The sequence below is a fragment of the Lepisosteus oculatus genome, chromosome 4, assembly GCF_040954835.1.
Source record: "Lepisosteus oculatus isolate fLepOcu1 chromosome 4, fLepOcu1.hap2, whole genome shotgun sequence".
Classification (NCBI taxonomy): domain Eukaryota; kingdom Metazoa; phylum Chordata; class Actinopteri; order Semionotiformes; family Lepisosteidae; genus Lepisosteus; species Lepisosteus oculatus.
Genome location: NC_090699.1, coordinates 14,263,661 through 14,281,139, shown reverse-complemented (window position 1 = coordinate 14,281,139; position 17,479 = coordinate 14,263,661). Strand labels below are relative to the sequence as shown.

Genomic DNA, 17,479 nt, shown 5'->3' with positions numbered 1-17,479 from the left:
TCCCCATGTGTGATATTACAAGGCTCTCCGACTGAGTCTCATTCGACAGCCAGTACAGAACCAGATTGTCCACAAGTTTCAAGCATTAAAAGGCCCCTTTGCTCTGCATCCAGAGTCAATGCCAGAGCTTGTGTTTTGATTTGGGCTGCACACATCAGGTTGTTAATTTTCTGTGGCTCAGGATCTGTGCCTGTGTGCTGGAAGGTTGCAGGTTCGAATCCCGCAGCTGGCAGAGGAATCCTACTCCGTTGGGCCCCTGAGCGAGGCCCTTCACCCCAGCTGCTCCAGGGGTGCTGTATAAATGGCCGACCCTGCGCTCTGACCCCCAGCTTCTCTCCCTGTCTGTGTGTCTCATGGAGAACAAGCTGGGGTCTGGGAAAACACACATTCCTGATGCAAGAGATTGTATATGGCCAATAAGGTGATCTCATATCTGATTTTGTTTTTTAAATGTTTTATTTATGCTTAACAAAAGAACACAAATTACAATACAAACAAGAGGACATATAACAGTTCAAGACCAAAATATCGTCAGGGGTACATATTACTACATAAATTTGTTATGAAAAAAGATTAAACAAATTAAATAAAAATTACGTCCGCACTGCTTTCAGATTTTTACACTTCGAAATAGTCTATCTCATATCTGATTGATGGTTAATTTTTAATGACCTCTCTCGCCGCCCTCCCCTCCGCCAGGGGGCGCTGTGGCGGAGGCTCGGGGCCCCGGCGCTCTGTGTTCCTCTCGGACTTTCTCTGGTCTTTCCTGCCAGCCGGGCCATGTGCGTCCGCGCTGAGGCTCTCGCTCAGCCCGGCACGCGAGTCGCCCCCCGAGGCTTGAATCCCAACCGCCGCCGCTCGGGCAGCCTCAGTCTCTCTCGGCCAGGCGGAGAGAGCGGTCAGACAGGGGAGTCTCGCCGCACTTGGCCCGCAGCCGTCCACCCGTCTTACCGTACAGCCGCCGAGCGGGCTTACTGCCGTGACTTCGGGATACTTTTATTTCATTTACCGTTGAGAAACCACCGCCTCCGGCAATGACCGAAGAGCTTGAACACATCCTCTCCCAGCTCACCGAGCCGGACAACGCCGTCATCCGACAGGTACAGCGCCGGCCCCCGCCCGGTTGTTCCTCCACACAACTTAAATTTAAGCTTTTTAAAAAAAAAGTCCTCGGTGTGGAGGGCTGATATGTGTTTCTTTTAGTTATTTGTTAACTCGAATGGCCAGTGAATGTGTGAAAGTTCGAGAAGTTTGAAATCTAAGGTGCCAGTCACCACCGACTGAAATGGAAACTCCTGTAGTTTAATACTTCATACGTGACGTGAAGAGTCGGTGTTGTACCGCAGAAAGTGGTTTCACACGGGCTCTGTAAAGACGGTTTTCATTTCTTTGAATATTTAGGCCGAGGAACAGTTATCCGTCCAGTGATCTGAGTCATTCGTCTGGTCGCTGTCTGACCAGTGGTCTGCCCGTCTCTGTCACTGTGTGTCACTGTCTGACCAGTGATCTGCCTATCCTGTCACTGTCATTGTGTGTCACTCTCTGACCAGGTATCTGTCTGTCCTGTCACTGTCTGACCAGTGGTCTGCCCGTCTCTGTCACTGTGTGTCACTGTCTGACCAGTGATCTGCCTATCCTGTCACTGTCATTGTGGGTCACTGTCTGACCAGGTATCTGTCTGTGTCTGACCAGTGATCTGTCTGTCACTGTGTGTCACTATCTGACCAGTGATCTGTCTGTCACTGTCACTGTCTGTCCTGTCACTGTCTGACCTGTGATCTGTCTGTCACTGTCACTGACTGACCAGTGGTCTGCCTGAGTCTTTTTAGACTCTCTGAAGGGAGTGTCCCACACTGACAGGCTGGAGGAACTGAGTCTCTTTAGTCTGAAGGGAGTGTCCCACACTACAGGCTGGAGGAACTGAGTCTCTTTAGTCTGAAGGGAGTGTCCCACACTACAGGCTGGAGGAACTCTTTAGTCTGAAGGGAGTGTCCCACACTGACAGGTTAAAGGAACTGAGTCTCTTTAGTCTGAAGGGAGTATCCCACACTGACAGGCTGGAGGAACTGAGTCTCTTTAGTCTGAAGTGTGGAGAGTGGAAGCAGCTGCCCTGTGAAGTTGTTGAAGCCGATACCCAGGTTTCTTTCAAGAGATGGGTCCTCTTGTTTGTGACCTGTGTTATGTTCACAGACACAGCTGATCCAGACCATGAGGAAAAGTACCCAGTCAGAGCCAGGTGTGGGGAGTCCTGACTGACTTTATACCCCCAGTTTACAAGCCATACCAATGATATAATTATCTACAGAACGTCTCCCTATCTCTTCACGTTCCTTCTTTCACGGGCAATATTTCTAATGTCTAATGTGCAGGGTGTGTGAGAGTGTGTGTCTGTGTGTGTCCTGCGATGGACTGGTGTCCTGTCCAGGGTGTGTGAGAGTGTTTGTCTGTGTGTGTCCTGCGATGGACCCATGTCCTGTCCAGGGTGTGTGAGAGTGTGTGTCTGTGTGTGTCCTGTGATGGACTGGTGTCCTGTCCAGGGTGTTTGAGAGTGTGTGTCTGTGTGTGTCCTGTGATGGACTGGTGTCCTGTCCAGGGTGTTTGAGAGTGTGTGTCTGTGTGTGTCCTGTGATGGACTGGTGTCCTGTCCAGGGTGTGAAACCCGGGACCGGCAAGGCACACTGCCTCTCAGATCTGTGCAGAGGCCCTGGTGTGAGAGAGGAGTCTGGACACAGGAGAACCAGGAACACTTGTTCCTGCCATCAGAGAGCCAGGAGAAACGGGGAGAAGCTGGGAAGTGACTGAATAAGAGCCTCATGGCCTGATCATATTTTGATTAAGTCCTCCACGAACACACAGTATTGACAGGGAGCTTGGTGCTCTGTCTTACTTTTACAGTTGTATTCGGCATTATTCCACCTTCAACTGGGCAGGATTTATTCACAAACATAATCAACCATTTTTGGTTGGTAGTTTTGTGAACTTCTGGTTAGTTCACATCATATTTCTTGTTCACGTGCACTAGGGATCGCTCCACACTCCTGCTTTGTCACCCACTTGAACAGAGCAGCTGGCAGAAAGGAGACACAGTGGTGCTTTCGACTTGCTATAACACACTCTTAACAACTGGTGGTGCCAACCTGCTCACATGACCAGAAGAGCACCTGAGCTTGACTGGTTCGTGTCCAGTCGTGAGCAGTTGGAACGAATCAGAATCGTGGCGGACATCATCAAAATAAATAATTTCCCTGACCCACTCCTTTCACAGCCACAGATGTCACAGCGAGCTTTCAGCAGCTAGTCCGCGAGTGCAGTGACGGTTCTCAGGGCAGACAGGGCCGTGGGGCTCTCATTCAGTTTCCCGGTTCTCTCAACGAGCTCGCGGACAAAGCATTTCATTTGCCGACAACACCGCTGTGTGCTGTACTGCTCGTGCCTTGATAAATAAACCTTGATTGATTGATTGATTGACACGAGCTGTGAAGTGAGTAGGCTGTGGTGGGCGGAGGTCTCTGCAGGTGAAGTCTCAGTGGGTGAAAAACAACATCGGAACGCGTTCCCTCCCCTCGCTGTGCAAACGTCCCTAGGCTTCACTGCGGCGCGGGGCCTCTGTACGGCCGCTGGAGAGGCGAAGAGCCCCCCCCCCCCCTGCTGTGACCCTCCTGTCCCCAGAGGGCTCTCGCCCTTCGGCAGGACGTGTCTATAGCAGGGCTGTGCTGCTGGAGTGTGCAGTTAGCACTCCCATTCACAGCTCTAACTGGCTCATTAGCATCTGAATGCGAGCAGCTGTGAGGGTGATGGGCCCCCGGGCTCGAGAGAGGCTCTCCCCTGCTGTGCCAACCCCGGGCCCTGTTCCGTTTGCCCTGCTAATGTGAGCGTGCGGACACCTCGGAGTTCCTCGGCACAACAAACAAACTCTCCTCCGCTCGGAGGCCGGTCTGCCTCGGGGCCTTGAGTGTCTTGACGGTTTCCGTGCCGGTCTGGTTAGGGCAGGCAGGCAGGAGCGGATGTACAGTAGTTCAGGTGGGGAGCTGCGTCGGCATGCGCAGGCTGCAAAGGAATGGCTAAAAGGTTTATTCCTGCATCTGTGGGTGACACAAAACGTTGCGTTTCCTTCTCTTTTCAGCCAGGAATAAATCTTTTACCTGGTCCACTCAGGAGAGGAGACAGCTGGAGAGAGTGGTCCACACTGCCTCTAGAACAACTGGCTGTGGCCCTCTAGTGCTCTGATATAGGCGACACACTTCCAGCGGAAAGCTCTGAGGACTATGAGTTTCCGCTGTTTGAGCTGCCTAGGGTGTATCAAGTCTAGAACAGAGCACCTATCCTGAGGCTGTCGTCTCTCAACTCGACACTCTTAGAAAAGTATTGAAGTATTTGGGGTCCGCTGTATTTTCACTGTAAGTGTCATCTTGTGTTTTGTATGTCATTCTTATGGTTTGTCTTTCTCCTTTTGTATCTCTTTTATTTCGAGCTCCCCACAGAAAGTTCCCGACGAGCCCAAGGGTGGGCTTGCGTCTTGCTGAGTGACCGCTGTGAGGTCCGGCGCGCGGTCTCCACTTCCCAGACCACGCTGCTGCCACTCAGTCCCCCTTCTGGTCCCAGTTATCAGACATCTCCTGGTGTCTCCCCCCCCAGTCTGGCCTAACCCAGACTTGATTACTGGGCCTGGCCACTGAATTCCCCCCTTTGGAAGAGAACTGGGTACAGCACAATAATCCCACCCGTCCCTGAACGATGCATTACTGCCATTCCAACAGCTCCAACCAAACTTCAGGCTCCAGGGTGGTACAGTACATTCCCACCGAAGACATGCGCTGAATAGAGCTAGAAATGTCAACCCACTTTCACAGCAGCCTTCCCCCTTACTTCAGGACCTTATCCACGTGTCTGAAGGATTGGGGGAAAAGACATGATCAAATGTATACAATTCTGCTTTCTCCCACAGAGTCCACGGCTGGTCCTTCAGAGAAATGGGAAAGGGGATACAGTAAAACACAGTAATTCCACATATCATTGGTTTCATTTGATGTCTGAACGCTTCACTTTCGATGAGCTCGTCACAAGAGTATTGGTCCGCTTGGTGCAGCTCGGTCACCTTATGTGTAATAGTCTGCTAATACACATCCTCTGAGCCCTTGCTTCACCTTGAACTAGCCTGATCTCTGTCTTTAACTCACAAGTGCTCAGCACTCATCTTCTGTGTTCAGTTTTCTCAGTGGGTTCCTCTAGTTGTGGCTTGACTTTTGTGTTTGATATTGTGTATGCTGTTAGTTGTGTGCGGTGTAATATAAAAAAAAGGAGGCCATCCAGTCTCTTGGCTTTCAGACTGCTGGAGTGTGTCCCCTTACTGGTGTCGAATCTGTGCCCCAGAGCACTTCAGTGGAAGGGCTGTGTGATCAGTGATTCGTGTTCCATGCTGTGCTCTCCCCTGCCTGGCGGAGGCGCTGTGGAGAGGCTGGGGGCTGCTTGAGGTGTCTGTACAGGTTATACAGCAGGAGCGTGTCGAACCCGCGCTCCAGATGTGGCGAATGAAGAATCGGGTGGGAGGCCAAAGCCTCGTTTGACGCTGGTGTAATCCACTTGATGGCAGAGTGTCCCAACACGGATGGGCACTGAACTCAAACATTTCTACCCTGCTGTGGTTTAAGCTGAGCGTACTAAAATCCTCCCCAAACAGAGCTGAAATTCTCCACATTCCACACCCCTGTGCAGCTTTGGATCTGGAGTAGACATTTCACTGGTACAAGGCGGACACGACGCGTTTCACTTCGCCCTCCCGCTACCTCTGCTTGTCCCAGTAGAGGCCCTGCCGTGGTAAGGAGGGCAGAGCAGACCCCAGTGGGTGTTGACCGCGCGCTGCTGTTTCTCCGCAGGCCACGGCCCAGCTGAAGCAGGCTTTCAAAGACCCGGCAGTGATCCCGGCCCTGTGCGCCGTCATGACCGGCTCGCAGAACCCCCAGGTGACTGACCCCGCCCCCCCCCACCCCGGCTCGCCGGCACCGCGCCGTGCCGCCACGGGCTCACGGGCTCCTCTCGTCTCGTCTCGTCTCTCCGCCAGGTCCGGCAGTCCGCCTCGGTGATGCTGAGGATGAGAGTGAGCAAGCACTGGAAGAAGATCGACCCGGAGCACAGGGAAAGGTCTGAGCTTCTGCCTCTCCCGCTGGCTCTCCAGTGTCCCGGGCCTCCGGATTGAATCCTCCACCTTCGAGCATCTCCGTCTTTCACATCGTCATCACCGCACTTTCTGTAATCGCTTCTCCGAGCTTGTCCCCGGGAGCAGTGGGCACAAGGCGGGATACACCCTGAAGGGGGCGCCAGTGTCCAGGTCCTCCAGGGGGACATGAGGTCACTGCCCGGACAGTTCGGTCAATCAGTCAGTCAGAGTTTATTTATCAAACGCACAACAATACAGCGTGCAGCAGTAGAAATTTCTTTTCTACGAGCTCACCTAGGAGATATAAATATCACAAAATTAAAGTTAGAAAATGAGGTGACATTATGATAGATAACAGTGCACTAGAAATTGAATGAGATAAAGTCAGACAGAGCTCAGTATAGATATAAATGGAGCTGCTCTGTGTCCAGGGTGTGTGCAGTACAGTGTGTCCCAGTAGTGCAGTTATGCTGAATACAGTGAAATTGTGTGTCCATGTAGCCAGTACAGGTGATTTGCTGAAGGAGCTGCAGCTTGGCTGTTTAGCAGTCTTATTGCCTGGAGGTAGAAACTGTTCTGTAATCTGTTGGACTTTGACCGAATGCTTCGGTACCGTTTACCGGATGGTAGGAGAGAAAACAGTTTGTGACTGGGATGACTGGGGTCCTCGAGAATGGACCAGTTCCGAGGACGCGAACAGAGCCCCCACACGGGACCGTCCTGTTAGCACCCTGGCCAAACGGGGTACAATTCAGGGGTTTCCTGCAGTTGTGTGCAGGTGAGAGCTGGCCAAACAAACGCATGAGCGCCCATAAAAAGGTTCACAAGAATCCGTAGTGGAATACTGTTTCACATCCGCAGGTCTTCGCCACACAAGCTAAACTTGTTCCTGTGGAAAAGCTCTACTGTACAGCGATCTGGGCACTCCTAGAGTGTGCCGGATGTAGGAACACAGCCCACCGGCTGTGACCCCGGCCTAAAAAAGTCCTTTGCGTTGCAGAATCTCTTGGCGGGACAGGAGAGATCTGTTTCCGTCCAGGCGGGTGGAGTGGAACAGTAGGTGTAATGAAGTGGAAGGGGCAGCAGGTCGCGGAGTTCACTGCACAAGCCCCGAGAGAATGGTCTGGCTCACTCGGGACTGGCACTGTCCAGTCATCACTCCGAGGCCCCGTCACCCGAGCGATAACCTCTCATCCCGCGTGAGGGGCTGAGGAATCGCATGCACGTTGCTTGTGCAATCGCACTGTGACTTACTGATTATATCTCTGATTGTTGATCTGATTTACCACTCCATAGCTTCCCACAGCAGAGGTAAATAATGAAAGTATCAGTGACTCTCGCGCCACGCGCAGGAGCCGGAGTGTTCTGTGGACTGTGGGCCGAGCTCAGATCTCTGTGGCTCACCCTGTCCGTCAGTCTGAACCCTTTCTCCTCTCTCCCTCCCCAGCCTGAAGTCTGTGGTCCTGCAAGCTTTCCAGCAGGAGACAGAGTGAGTACTGCCCGCGTCCAAGTCTTTCTCCCGTGCTGGCGTTGCGCTTGCTCACCCTGTGTCCCCCCCCCCACGCTCTGCTTGCAGGCACAAAGTGCGTCACTCTCTGTCCCAGCTGGCTGCCGTCCTGGTGAAGCACGAGACCCCCGACCGCTGGCCCGCCCTCCTCGCTCTGCTTAACCAGTCAACGAAGAGCAACAACCCGCAGGACAGACAGGTACCCACTCCCTGCCTGGACAGACAGACTGACAGCTACCGCGCCCCCTGCCTGGACACAGACACACAGCTACAGCGCCCCCTGCCTGGACAGACAGACACACAGCTGCAGCGCCCCCTGCCTGGACAGACAGACACACAGCTGCAGCGCCCCCTGTCTGGACTGACAGACACACAGCTACAGCGCCCCCTGCCTGGACAGACAGACAGCTACAGCACCCCCTGCCTGGACAGACAGACACACAGCTGCAGCGCCCCCTGTCTGGACAGACAGACACACAGCTGCAGCGCCCCCTGTCTGGACAGACAGACACACAGCTGCAGCGCCCCCTGTCTGGACAGACAGACACACAGCTGCAGCGCCCCCTGTCTGGACAGACAGACACACAGCTGCAGCGCCCCCTGTCTGGACAGACAGACACACAGCTGCAGCGCCCCCTGCCTGGACACAGACACACAGCTGCAGCGCCCCCTGCCTGGACAGACAGACACACAGCTGCAGCGCCCCCTGCCTGGACAGACAGACACACAGCTACAGCACCCCCTGCCTGGACAGACAGACACACAGCTGCAGCGCCCCCTGCCTGGACAGACAGACACACAGCTGCAGCGCCCCCTGTCTGGACAGACAGACACACAGCTGCAGCGCCCCCTGTCTGGACAGACAGACACACAGCTGCAGCGCCCCCTGCCTGGACAGACAGACACACAGCTGCAGCGCCCGCTGCCTGGACAGACAGACACACAGCTACAGCGCCCCCTGCCTGGACAGACAGACACACAGCTACAGCACCCCCTGCCTGGACAGACAGACACACAGCTACAGCGCCCGCTGTCTAGACCGACAGACACATAGCTACAGCGCCCCCTGTCTGGACAGACAGACACACACCTACAGTGCCCCCTGTCTTGACACAGACACACAGCTACAGCACCAGATAGGCAGGCACCCCTCTCTCTCAGAGTGAGCAGGTCAGTATTGTCCATGTTAACCCCCCGCATTTCTCTCCCTGTCACTCAGGTGGGCCTGCTGTTGCTCAGCAAGGTAGTGGAGTCGAACCCGGAGCCGTTCAAGCCGCACTACCGGCAGCTGCTGCAGCTCTTCCACAGCACCCTGCAGGACCTGGCCAACCCCACGGCGCTGTACTACAGCATCCAGACGCTGACCGCCATGAGCGCCTACACTGGCACGCAGGAGCTGGTGAGAGCTCGGGCGTCGGGGACTGTGCCGCGTTCGTGTCTGCTGGCTGGGGCAGTGCTGGCATGACAAAGAGGCCTTCGAGAAAGAGTGTGGCTGTAGTTTGAACCTGGCAGGCTTGTGTCCCTGCTTTTCAGAAAAGAGCCATTATGTGAGTTTAAAATCTCTTCAAAACGTCATAGAGCTACACCGTGACTGCACAATGTCCTACTGCAGAGTGGGATTCCTGTGTGTGTGTTAGGAAGTGTGTAATTATGGGATGTACTAGTGCACAGTGTGGTTTCACTGTGTGTACAGTGTATTGAGAGTGTGCGTAAGAAAGTGTGCGATTATGGGATGTACTAGTGCACAGTGTGGTTTCTCGGTATCTACAGTGTATTGAGAGTGTGTGTTAGGAAGTGTGTAGTTATGGGATGTACTAGTGCACGGTGTGGTTTCTCTGTGTGTACAGTGTATTGAGAGTGTGTGTTAGGAAGTGTGTGATTATAGGATGTACTAGTGCATAGTGTAATTTCTCTGTGTTAGTGTGCAGTGTGTGTGTGAGGGCGGAGTGTGCAGTGTGTGAGGGCGGTGTGTGCAGTGTGCAGTGTGTGAGGGCGGTGTGTGCAGTGTGCAGTGTGCAGTGTGCAGTGTGCAGTGTGCAGTGTGCAGTGTGCAGTGTGCAGTGTGCAGTGTGCAGTGTGCAGTGTGCAGTGTGCAGTGTGCAGTGTGAGGGCGGTGTGTATAGTGTCCAGTCTTTCATTGCTGTGTGTTTTTCAGAACCTCATGAGGTCCATTGTCCCCAAGCTGATTGTGGCCATTCAGGAGCTGATCAAGACTGACCAGGTAAACAGTGTAGTTCACACTACAGCTGGACTGGGGGGCGCTCTTGGTGCAGACCTCATTGTAGATCACTCAAATGTCATGCCATGTACAGAGCTTGTGGAGGTTTGGCTCGTTTATTCTGGGTTGATTTCCTCCAGCACGGGCGAGCTGAAAGCCAGTACTGGCTGGTGAAGGAACTGTGCCTCGCACTTCAGACTGAGCTCCTGACGGTCCCCAGAGCGTCCGGGGCTTCGCTCACAGGGCTGTCCTGAGCTCTGACACAGCTTGGTCTGAAAACTCTTGTGTCCAGCTGTGTCGTGTGAGCCATGGTACTGGGAACTGAGCAGGTCTCCAGTGTGATTCCTGACCCGGATCACAGGGTTGTCTTACTCTTCTGTTCGGAATGGCTCTGCCTGCCCGAATCCCTGTCCCTGCTCGGCTCAGACAGGCCACCACTGAGAAAAGATCCTTCTTTACAAATAATTCTGTGTTATGCAGCGTGTGAGTAAGCTCGTCTCGGTAAATACATTTTCTTTTTGGTGTTGGTTGTAGTAAAATAACATGTCAAACTCTCTTGAGTTCATCATGAGATCAATTCAAATGCTAAAGCACTGCACTTGCACGTTCAGCCAAAGTCGTTTTCCAAGACCTCGTTGTAAAAAGCAGCGTGTTCCAGGTGAGGGTGGTGTGTAGAAACGTGGGTGTCCTATCATAGGTGAGATGGGTGGTTCCCAGGCCACACACGCAGGGGAACACTTTAGAGACACCAGTTTTTCACACCAGCATGTCCTTGGAAAGTGGATGAAACTTGGTGCCCCCAGTGAAAACCCACATAAACACAAGGGAACCTGCAGACTCCACTGAGAAGGTGTCCCAGTCCGGACTCAAGTCTGGAACCAAAGAGCCATGACATGGCAGTGCTACACACCCCACCACCTCGTTGCCCACAAGACCTTACTTGAGATCAAATCTCCAATAGTTGTTCATCAGAAAGACTCAAAAGATGCTCTGTAAAGGGCATCTTCATTTGCATGCCTTCTGTCTCAGTCCCAGGCCAGCGAGGCGATGGAGGTGTTTGACGAGCTGATGGAGAGCGAGGTGTCCATCATCGTCCCCCACATCTCTGACATCGTTCACTTCTGCCTGGAGGTCAGTTCTGCTGCTCTAGCAGTCGATGGCGGATCAGGTTTGACTCTGTGAGCCGGACATCTCCAGTCTGAGGCTGGGCCGTGCCTTTGGCATGCCTCGACTGCGGTCAGCATTCTCCCGGTGGGGGCTCTCAGTGGGCCAAGTGCCAATGGGAGCAAGGTTGGGATTCATCTACCAGGACTCTGTGCTCTCTGGCAAATCGGTGGCTCCTTGAACAGGCTGGGTGCAAGATCACAGTCCAGTTAGTCCAGTCCAGCCTGGAGAGTCTCACACTGCTCTGTCAGTGTCAGTGGGATTGTGTTTATAATATATTAACTAATTGTGCTAGTGGTAACGTTAGTCTGTGATGTATAGAGGTTGCGCTGCACGTGGTGCAGGACAGTGATTTAAACTGTGTGTTGGCAGGTGAGTGCGGACTCGACCCTCAGCGACTCAGTGCGTGTGAAGGCTCTGTCCTGCATCGCCTTTCTTATCAGGCTGAAGAGCAAGGTAACTCGCTCCCACAGTTTCATCCTGTCACCATCTCCTCATCTGCCTCAGTGCAGTGTTAACGATGAGCTGGCAATAACTCCCCCCCTCCGGTCCTTGCGCTCCCCAGACCGTGCTGAAGCAGAAACTGCTGGCCCCGATCCTGCAGACCGTGTTCCCCGTGCTGAGCGCGGCGCCCCCTCCTGGCCAGGAGGACCCCGAGGACGAGGAGCATGACAATGAGGAGCTGGGGGAAGAGAGCGAGACGCCCAAACACTACGCCGCCCAGGTACGGGGGTCTGTTCCACGGTCGCCGGCGACGCCGCCACCCGGTCTGAAATGAGGATCGGTGACAAATACAGGCCGGTCAGTAGCCGCGGTGCTCTGCTACGGCAGAGTGTCTGACCGCCTGCCTCACTCGATATCTCTGTCCGCAGGTCATCGACACCCTCGCTCTCCACCTGCCTCCCGAGAAGCTCTTCGGCCAGCTGGTCAGTGCACGCGTCCGCCGTCGCTCCGCCCGCCGCGGCCGGCTGTCCGCGCGCTAACCCCGCCCCTCCCCTCTGCCCCCAGACTCCCCTGACGCAGGCGGCTCTGGTCAGCGAGAACCCGTACCAGAGGAAGGCCGGCCTGATGTGCCTGGCCGTGCTGGCGGAGGGCTGCGCCGACCACATCCGCACCAAGTGAGGCTCCGCTCACCAGCGGGTTTCCCGTCGGATCACGATCCGTACCCCTCTCCTGGCTCCCGGGGACGGGGGTAAAATGTGAAAGGGATCTCCAGTGACCGGCTGCGATTTCCGGCAGCAGGAGTTTGTTGTTTGAGAGCCCACAGCTGGTAAGACCTGGAGTGACCAGGCCTGTTCCTCGCTGTGGGTCTCGTGCCCACTGTCACCAACCTGGTGCCCCGTGAGAGAAAATCAAATAAGAAGTGAGGTTTCTTGACTGAAAAAACTACCGTTTCCACAGTGACAATCCAGCAGTTTTCATTATTCTAATTAACGTAATGTTTTGGTCCTGCTGCACGAGTCGGACTCCAGCTGTGTGGGTGGGGGGGTGCAGGGGCACTGTGGTGGTGAATTTGGGCAGGAGGTAGAATAAAACCCTTCTGCTTTCCTTGTATCTCTGTATCTCCTCCTTCTGCGGCTGAGTAGAGGGGCTTGGACTCCTCCGATTGTCGCGGGAAGCTGTCCAAGCCGCCGGCAGGCCTGGCGTTCCTGTGCGGGAGGCACGCTCCTCTTTCTTCTTGAAAGCGCACTGTCCGCAGTAACCCCCCCGTCTCTCTGTGTCTCCCAGGCTGCTGTCCTCTCTGCTGCAGGTGGTGTGCCGTGCGCTCGAGGACGAGAGCCAGGTGGTGCGCAGCGCGGCTCTCTTCGCCCTGGGGCAGTTCTCCGAGCACCTGCAGGTATCGCACCCCCCTCCCCTTCCCCCCAGTCCAGTCCAGCCTGGAGAGTCTCACCCTGCTCTGTCAGTGTCAGTGGAGTCTGATTATAATCTCAGTTAATCACTAATCAAGATCACAGTCCAGTCAGTCCAGCCTGGAGAGTCTCACACTGCTCTGTCAGTGTCAGTGGAGTCTGATTATAATCTCAGTTAATCACTAATCAAGATCACAGTACAGTCAGTCCAGTCCAGCCTGGAGAGTCTCACACTGCTCTGTCAGTGTCAGTGGAGTCTGATTATAATCTCAGTGAATCACTAATCAAGATCACAGTCCAGTCAGTCCAGTCCAGCCTGGAGAGTCTCACACTGCTCTGTCAGTGTCAGTGGAGTCTGATTATAATCTCAGTTAATCACTAATCAAGATCACAGTACAGTCAGTCCAGTCCAGCCTGGAGAGTCTCACACTGCTCTGTCAGTGTCAGTGGAGTCTGATTATAATCTCAGTGAATCACTAATCAAGATCACAGTACAGTCAGTCCAGTCCAGCCTGGAGAGTCTCACACTGCTCTGTCAGTGTCAGTGGAGTCTGATTATAATCTCAGTGAATCACTAATCAAGATCACAGTCCAGTCAGTCCAGTCCAGCCTGAAGAGTCACACTGCTCTGTCAGTGTCAGTGGAGTCTGATTATAATCTCAATTAATAACTGATCAAGATCACAGTCCAGTCAGTCCAGTCCAGCCTGGAGAGTCTCACACTGCTCTGTCAGTGTCAGTGGAGTCTGATTATAATCTCAGTTAATCACTAATCAAGATCACAGTACAGTCAGTCCAGTCCGGCCTGGAGAGTCTCACACTGCTCTGTCAGTGTCAGTGGAGTCTGATTAAAATCTCAATTAATAACTGATCAAGATCACAGTACAGTCAGTCCAGTCCAGCCTGGAGAGTCTCACACTGCTCTGTCAGTGTCAGTGGAGTCTGATTATAATCTCAGTGAATCACTAATCAAGATCACAGTACAGTCAGTCCAGTCCGGCCTGGAGAGTCTCACACTGCTCTGTCAGTGTCAGTGGAGTCTGATTATAATCTCAGTTAATCACTAATCAAGATCACAGTACAGTCAGTCCAGTCCGGCCTGGAGAGTCTCACACTGCTCTGTCAGTGTCAGTGGAGTCTGATTATAATCTCAGTTAATCACTAATCAAGATCACAGTACAGTCAGTCCAGTCCGGCCTGGAGAGTCTCACACTGCTCTGTCAGTGTCAGTGGAGTCTGATTATAATCTCAGTGAATCACTAATCAAGATCACAGTACAGTCAGTCCAGTCCGGCCTGGAGAGTCTCACACTGCTCTGTCAGTGTCAGTGGAGTCTGATTATAATCTCAGTGAATCACTAATCAAGATCACAGTACAGTCAGTCCAGTCCGGCCTGGAGTGTCTCAATCTGCTCTGTCAGTGTCAATGGAGTCTGATTATAATCTCAGTCAGTAACTAATCAAGATCACAGTCCAGTCAGTCCAGTCCAGTCTGGAGTGTCTCACACCCCCCCTCCCCTTCCTCCGCCCACGTCTGCCTGGAGAGTCTCTTCCAGTCCAACAGCGCTGCTCTCCCTCTCTCTTCCTGTCTGGCAGCCGGACATCAGCAAGTTCAGCGAGGAGCTGATGCCCCTGCTGCTGGGGTATCTGTCGGGGCTGGACGAGCGGAGAAGCAGCCACGTCACTAAGGCCTTCTACGCCCTGGAGAACTTCGTAGAGAACCTGGGTGAGACAGGTGGTCTCTCTCTCTCTCTCTGGACTTGGTGTCCGGCTGCGGTACGTGTTGACTCTGACTCTGCGCTCCTGCCCCTGTGTCCCCCAGGAGAAGGCATCCAGCCCTACCTCCCCACCCTGATGGAGAAGATGCTGTCGGCTCTGAGCTGCAGCGAGAGCCTGCGGATCAGGGAGCTGGCCGTCAGCGCCATCGGGGCCATCGGTAACTCAGCTCCACCCGCTGTCTCTCCACTGCTGACGCAGGACAGGCGCCGGGCGCCGACCTCGCGCTCCTCAGGGCTCCGGGGTCGGCTCACTGGCCCCTGTCTGGGACCTGGACGACAAGCAGTTCTGTCTGATGGCTGATCTGCAGCAGACAAACCGTGTAAGGCTCAGGATCTGCGCCTGTGGCTGGAATGTTGCAGGTTCGAATCCCGCAGCTGGCAGAGGAATCCTACTCCGTTGGGCCCCTGAGCGAGGCCCTTCACCCCAGCTGCTCCAGGGGTGCTGTATAAATGGCTGACCCTGCGCTCTGACCCCCAGCTTCTCTCCCTGTCTGTGTGTCTCATGGAGAGCAAGCTGGGGTCTGGGAAAAGACAAATTCCTAATACAAGACGTTGTATATGGCCAATAAAGTGGTCTTCTGAAGTGATTATGTAAGAGATATACGTCTCTTATATAATAGTGTCCGCCAGTGTCTCTGAATCAGCTTGCCCCTGCGTGTGTTTGTGTCTGAATTGCCGCACACGTGTGCGTGCACGCGCTCTCATTGGCCGGCAGGCCCTCTGATCCCTCCCTCTGTGTGCCTCTCAGCCAATGCGGCGAAGGAGTCTCTGGTGCCGTTCTTCCCCCCGGTGATTGACAGCCTGAAGGGCTTCCTGACGGACACGCGGGAGGAGATGAGGTCCCTGCAGACGCAGGCCCTGGGTACGGACAGCTGCTTTCAACTTCCTGTACTGTTTCCGATGCGTCTCTTTCGTGTCTGTGCTGAGAGGGAGTGTCAGTATTGCCAGTGATTGTCAGTGCTGTCTTCTTGCCTGTGAGCGGCAGTTCACCCTGTACATACTGACGTGCTGCAGTGTGGTCAGTCAGTCTCGCCCCCTCTCTCTGTAGATACCCTGGGTGTCTTGGGGAGGACTGTGGGCAAAGAGGTGTTCAGTCCTCTGGCTCCGGAGTGTGTTCAGCTCGGCCTCAAACTCACCGACACTGTGGACGACCCTGACCTGCGGCGCTGCACGTGTGTATCCTGTCCGAGCACCCCGTCTGTCTGTCTGTATCCTGTCCGAGCACCCTGTCTGTCTCTGTCTGTATCCTGTCCGAGCACCCCGTCTGTCTGTCTGTATCCTGTCCGAGCACCCCGTCTGTCTGTCTGTATCCTGTCCGAGCACCCCGTCTGTCTGTCTGCATCCTGTCCGAGCACCCCGTCTGTCTGTCTGCATCCTGTCCGAGCACCCCGTCTGTCTGTCTGCATCCTGTCCGAGCACCCCGTCTGTCTGTCTGCATCCTGTCCGAGCACCCCGTCTGTCTGTCTGCATCCTGTCCGAGCACCCCGTCTGTCTGTCTGCATCCTGTCCGAGCACCCCGTCTGTCTGTCTGCATCCTGTCCGAGCACCCCGTCTGTCTGTCTGCATCCTGTCCGAGCACCCCGTCTGTCTCTGTCTGCATCCTGTCCGAGCACCCCGTCTGTCTCTGTCTGCATCCTGTCCGAGCACCCCGTCTGTCTCTGTCTGCATCCTGTCCGAGCACCCCGTCTGTCTCTGTCTGCATCCTGTCCGAGCACCCCGTCTGTCTCTGTCTGTATCCTGTCCGAGCACCCCGTCTGTCTCTGTCTGTATCCTGTCCGAGCACCCCGTCTGTCTCTGTCTGTATCCTGTCCGAGCACCCCGTCTGTCTCTGTCTGTATCTTGTCCGAGCACCCCGTCTGTCTCTGTCTGTATCCTGTCTGAGCACCCCGTCTGTCTGTATCCTGTCTGAGTACCCCGTCTGTCTGTCTGTATCCTGTCCGAGCACCCCGTCTGTCTGTCTGTATCCTGTCCGAGCACCCCGTCTGTCTGTCTGTATCCTGTCCGAGCACCCCGTCTGTCTGTCTGTATCCTGTCCGAGCACCCCGTCTGTCTGTCTGCATCCTGTCCGAGCACCCCGTCTGTCTCTGTCTGTATCCTGTCTGAGCACCCCGTCTGTCTGTCTGTATCCTGTCTGAGCACCCCGTCTGTCTGTCTGTATCCTGTCTGAGCACCCCGTCTGTCTGTCTGCATCCTGTCCGAGCACCCCGTCTGTCTCTGTCTGTATCCTGTCCGAGCACCCCGTCTGTCTCTGTCTGTATCCTGTCCGAGCACCCCGTCTGTCTCTGTCTGTATCTTGTCCGAGCACCCCGTCTGTCTCTGTCTGTATCCTGTCTGAGCACCCCGTCTGTCTGTATCCTGTCTGAGTACCCCGTCTGTCTGTCTGTATCCTGTCCGAGCACCCCGTCTGTCTGTCTGTATCCTGTCCGAGCACCCCGTCTGTCTGTCTGTATCCTGTCCGAGCACCCCGTCTGTCTGTCTGCATCCTGTCCGAGCACCCCGTCTGTCTCTGTCTGTATCCTGTCTGAGCACCCCGTCTGTCTGTCTGTATCCTGTCTGAGCACCCCGTCTGTCTGTCTGTATCCTGTCTGAGCACCCCGTCTGTCTGTCTGCATCCTGTCCGAGCACCCCGTCTGTCTCTGTCTGTATCTTGTCCGAGCACCCCGTCTGTCTCTGTCTGTATCCTGTCCGAGCACCCCGTCTGTCTCTGTCTGTATCTTGTCCAAGCACCCCGTCTGTCTCTGTCTGTATCCTGTCCGAGCACCCCGTCTGTCTGTCTGCATCCTCTCATCCTGAAGACTGTGGGTAACTCT

The 17,479-nt window shown here is 54.5% G+C and overlaps 1 protein-coding gene across 3 annotated transcripts in view; it reads left to right on the top strand.

The window, feature by feature from the left end:
- The window catches only part of ipo4 (importin 4), a 43,527-nt gene that overhangs the window by 9,274 nt on the left and 16,774 nt on the right, over positions 1-17,479 (top strand). For 2 of the 3 annotated variants that reach the window (XM_069188033.1, XM_069188035.1), the window contains exons 2-17: positions 5,874-5,960; positions 6,059-6,138; positions 7,602-7,643; positions 7,731-7,860; positions 8,881-9,060; positions 9,817-9,882; positions 10,909-11,010; positions 11,416-11,499; positions 11,609-11,767; positions 11,916-11,969; positions 12,052-12,161; positions 12,772-12,880; positions 14,488-14,617; positions 14,714-14,827; positions 15,418-15,531; positions 15,718-15,841. In XM_069188033.1, coding sequence (XP_069044134.1) covers positions 5,874-5,960; positions 6,059-6,138; positions 7,602-7,643; positions 7,731-7,860; positions 8,881-9,060; positions 9,817-9,882; positions 10,909-11,010; positions 11,416-11,499; positions 11,609-11,767; positions 11,916-11,969; positions 12,052-12,161; positions 12,772-12,880; positions 14,488-14,617; positions 14,714-14,827; positions 15,418-15,531; positions 15,718-15,841 — 1,685 coding nt within the window. Of the gene's footprint in view, positions 1-751; positions 1,101-5,873; positions 5,961-6,058; positions 6,139-7,601; positions 7,644-7,730; positions 7,861-8,880; positions 9,061-9,816; positions 9,883-10,908; positions 11,011-11,415; positions 11,500-11,608; positions 11,768-11,915; positions 11,970-12,051; positions 12,162-12,771; positions 12,881-14,487; positions 14,618-14,713; positions 14,828-15,417; positions 15,532-15,717; positions 15,842-17,479 lie in introns of those variants that run through there. The other variant, XM_069188034.1, reaches the window with a different exon arrangement.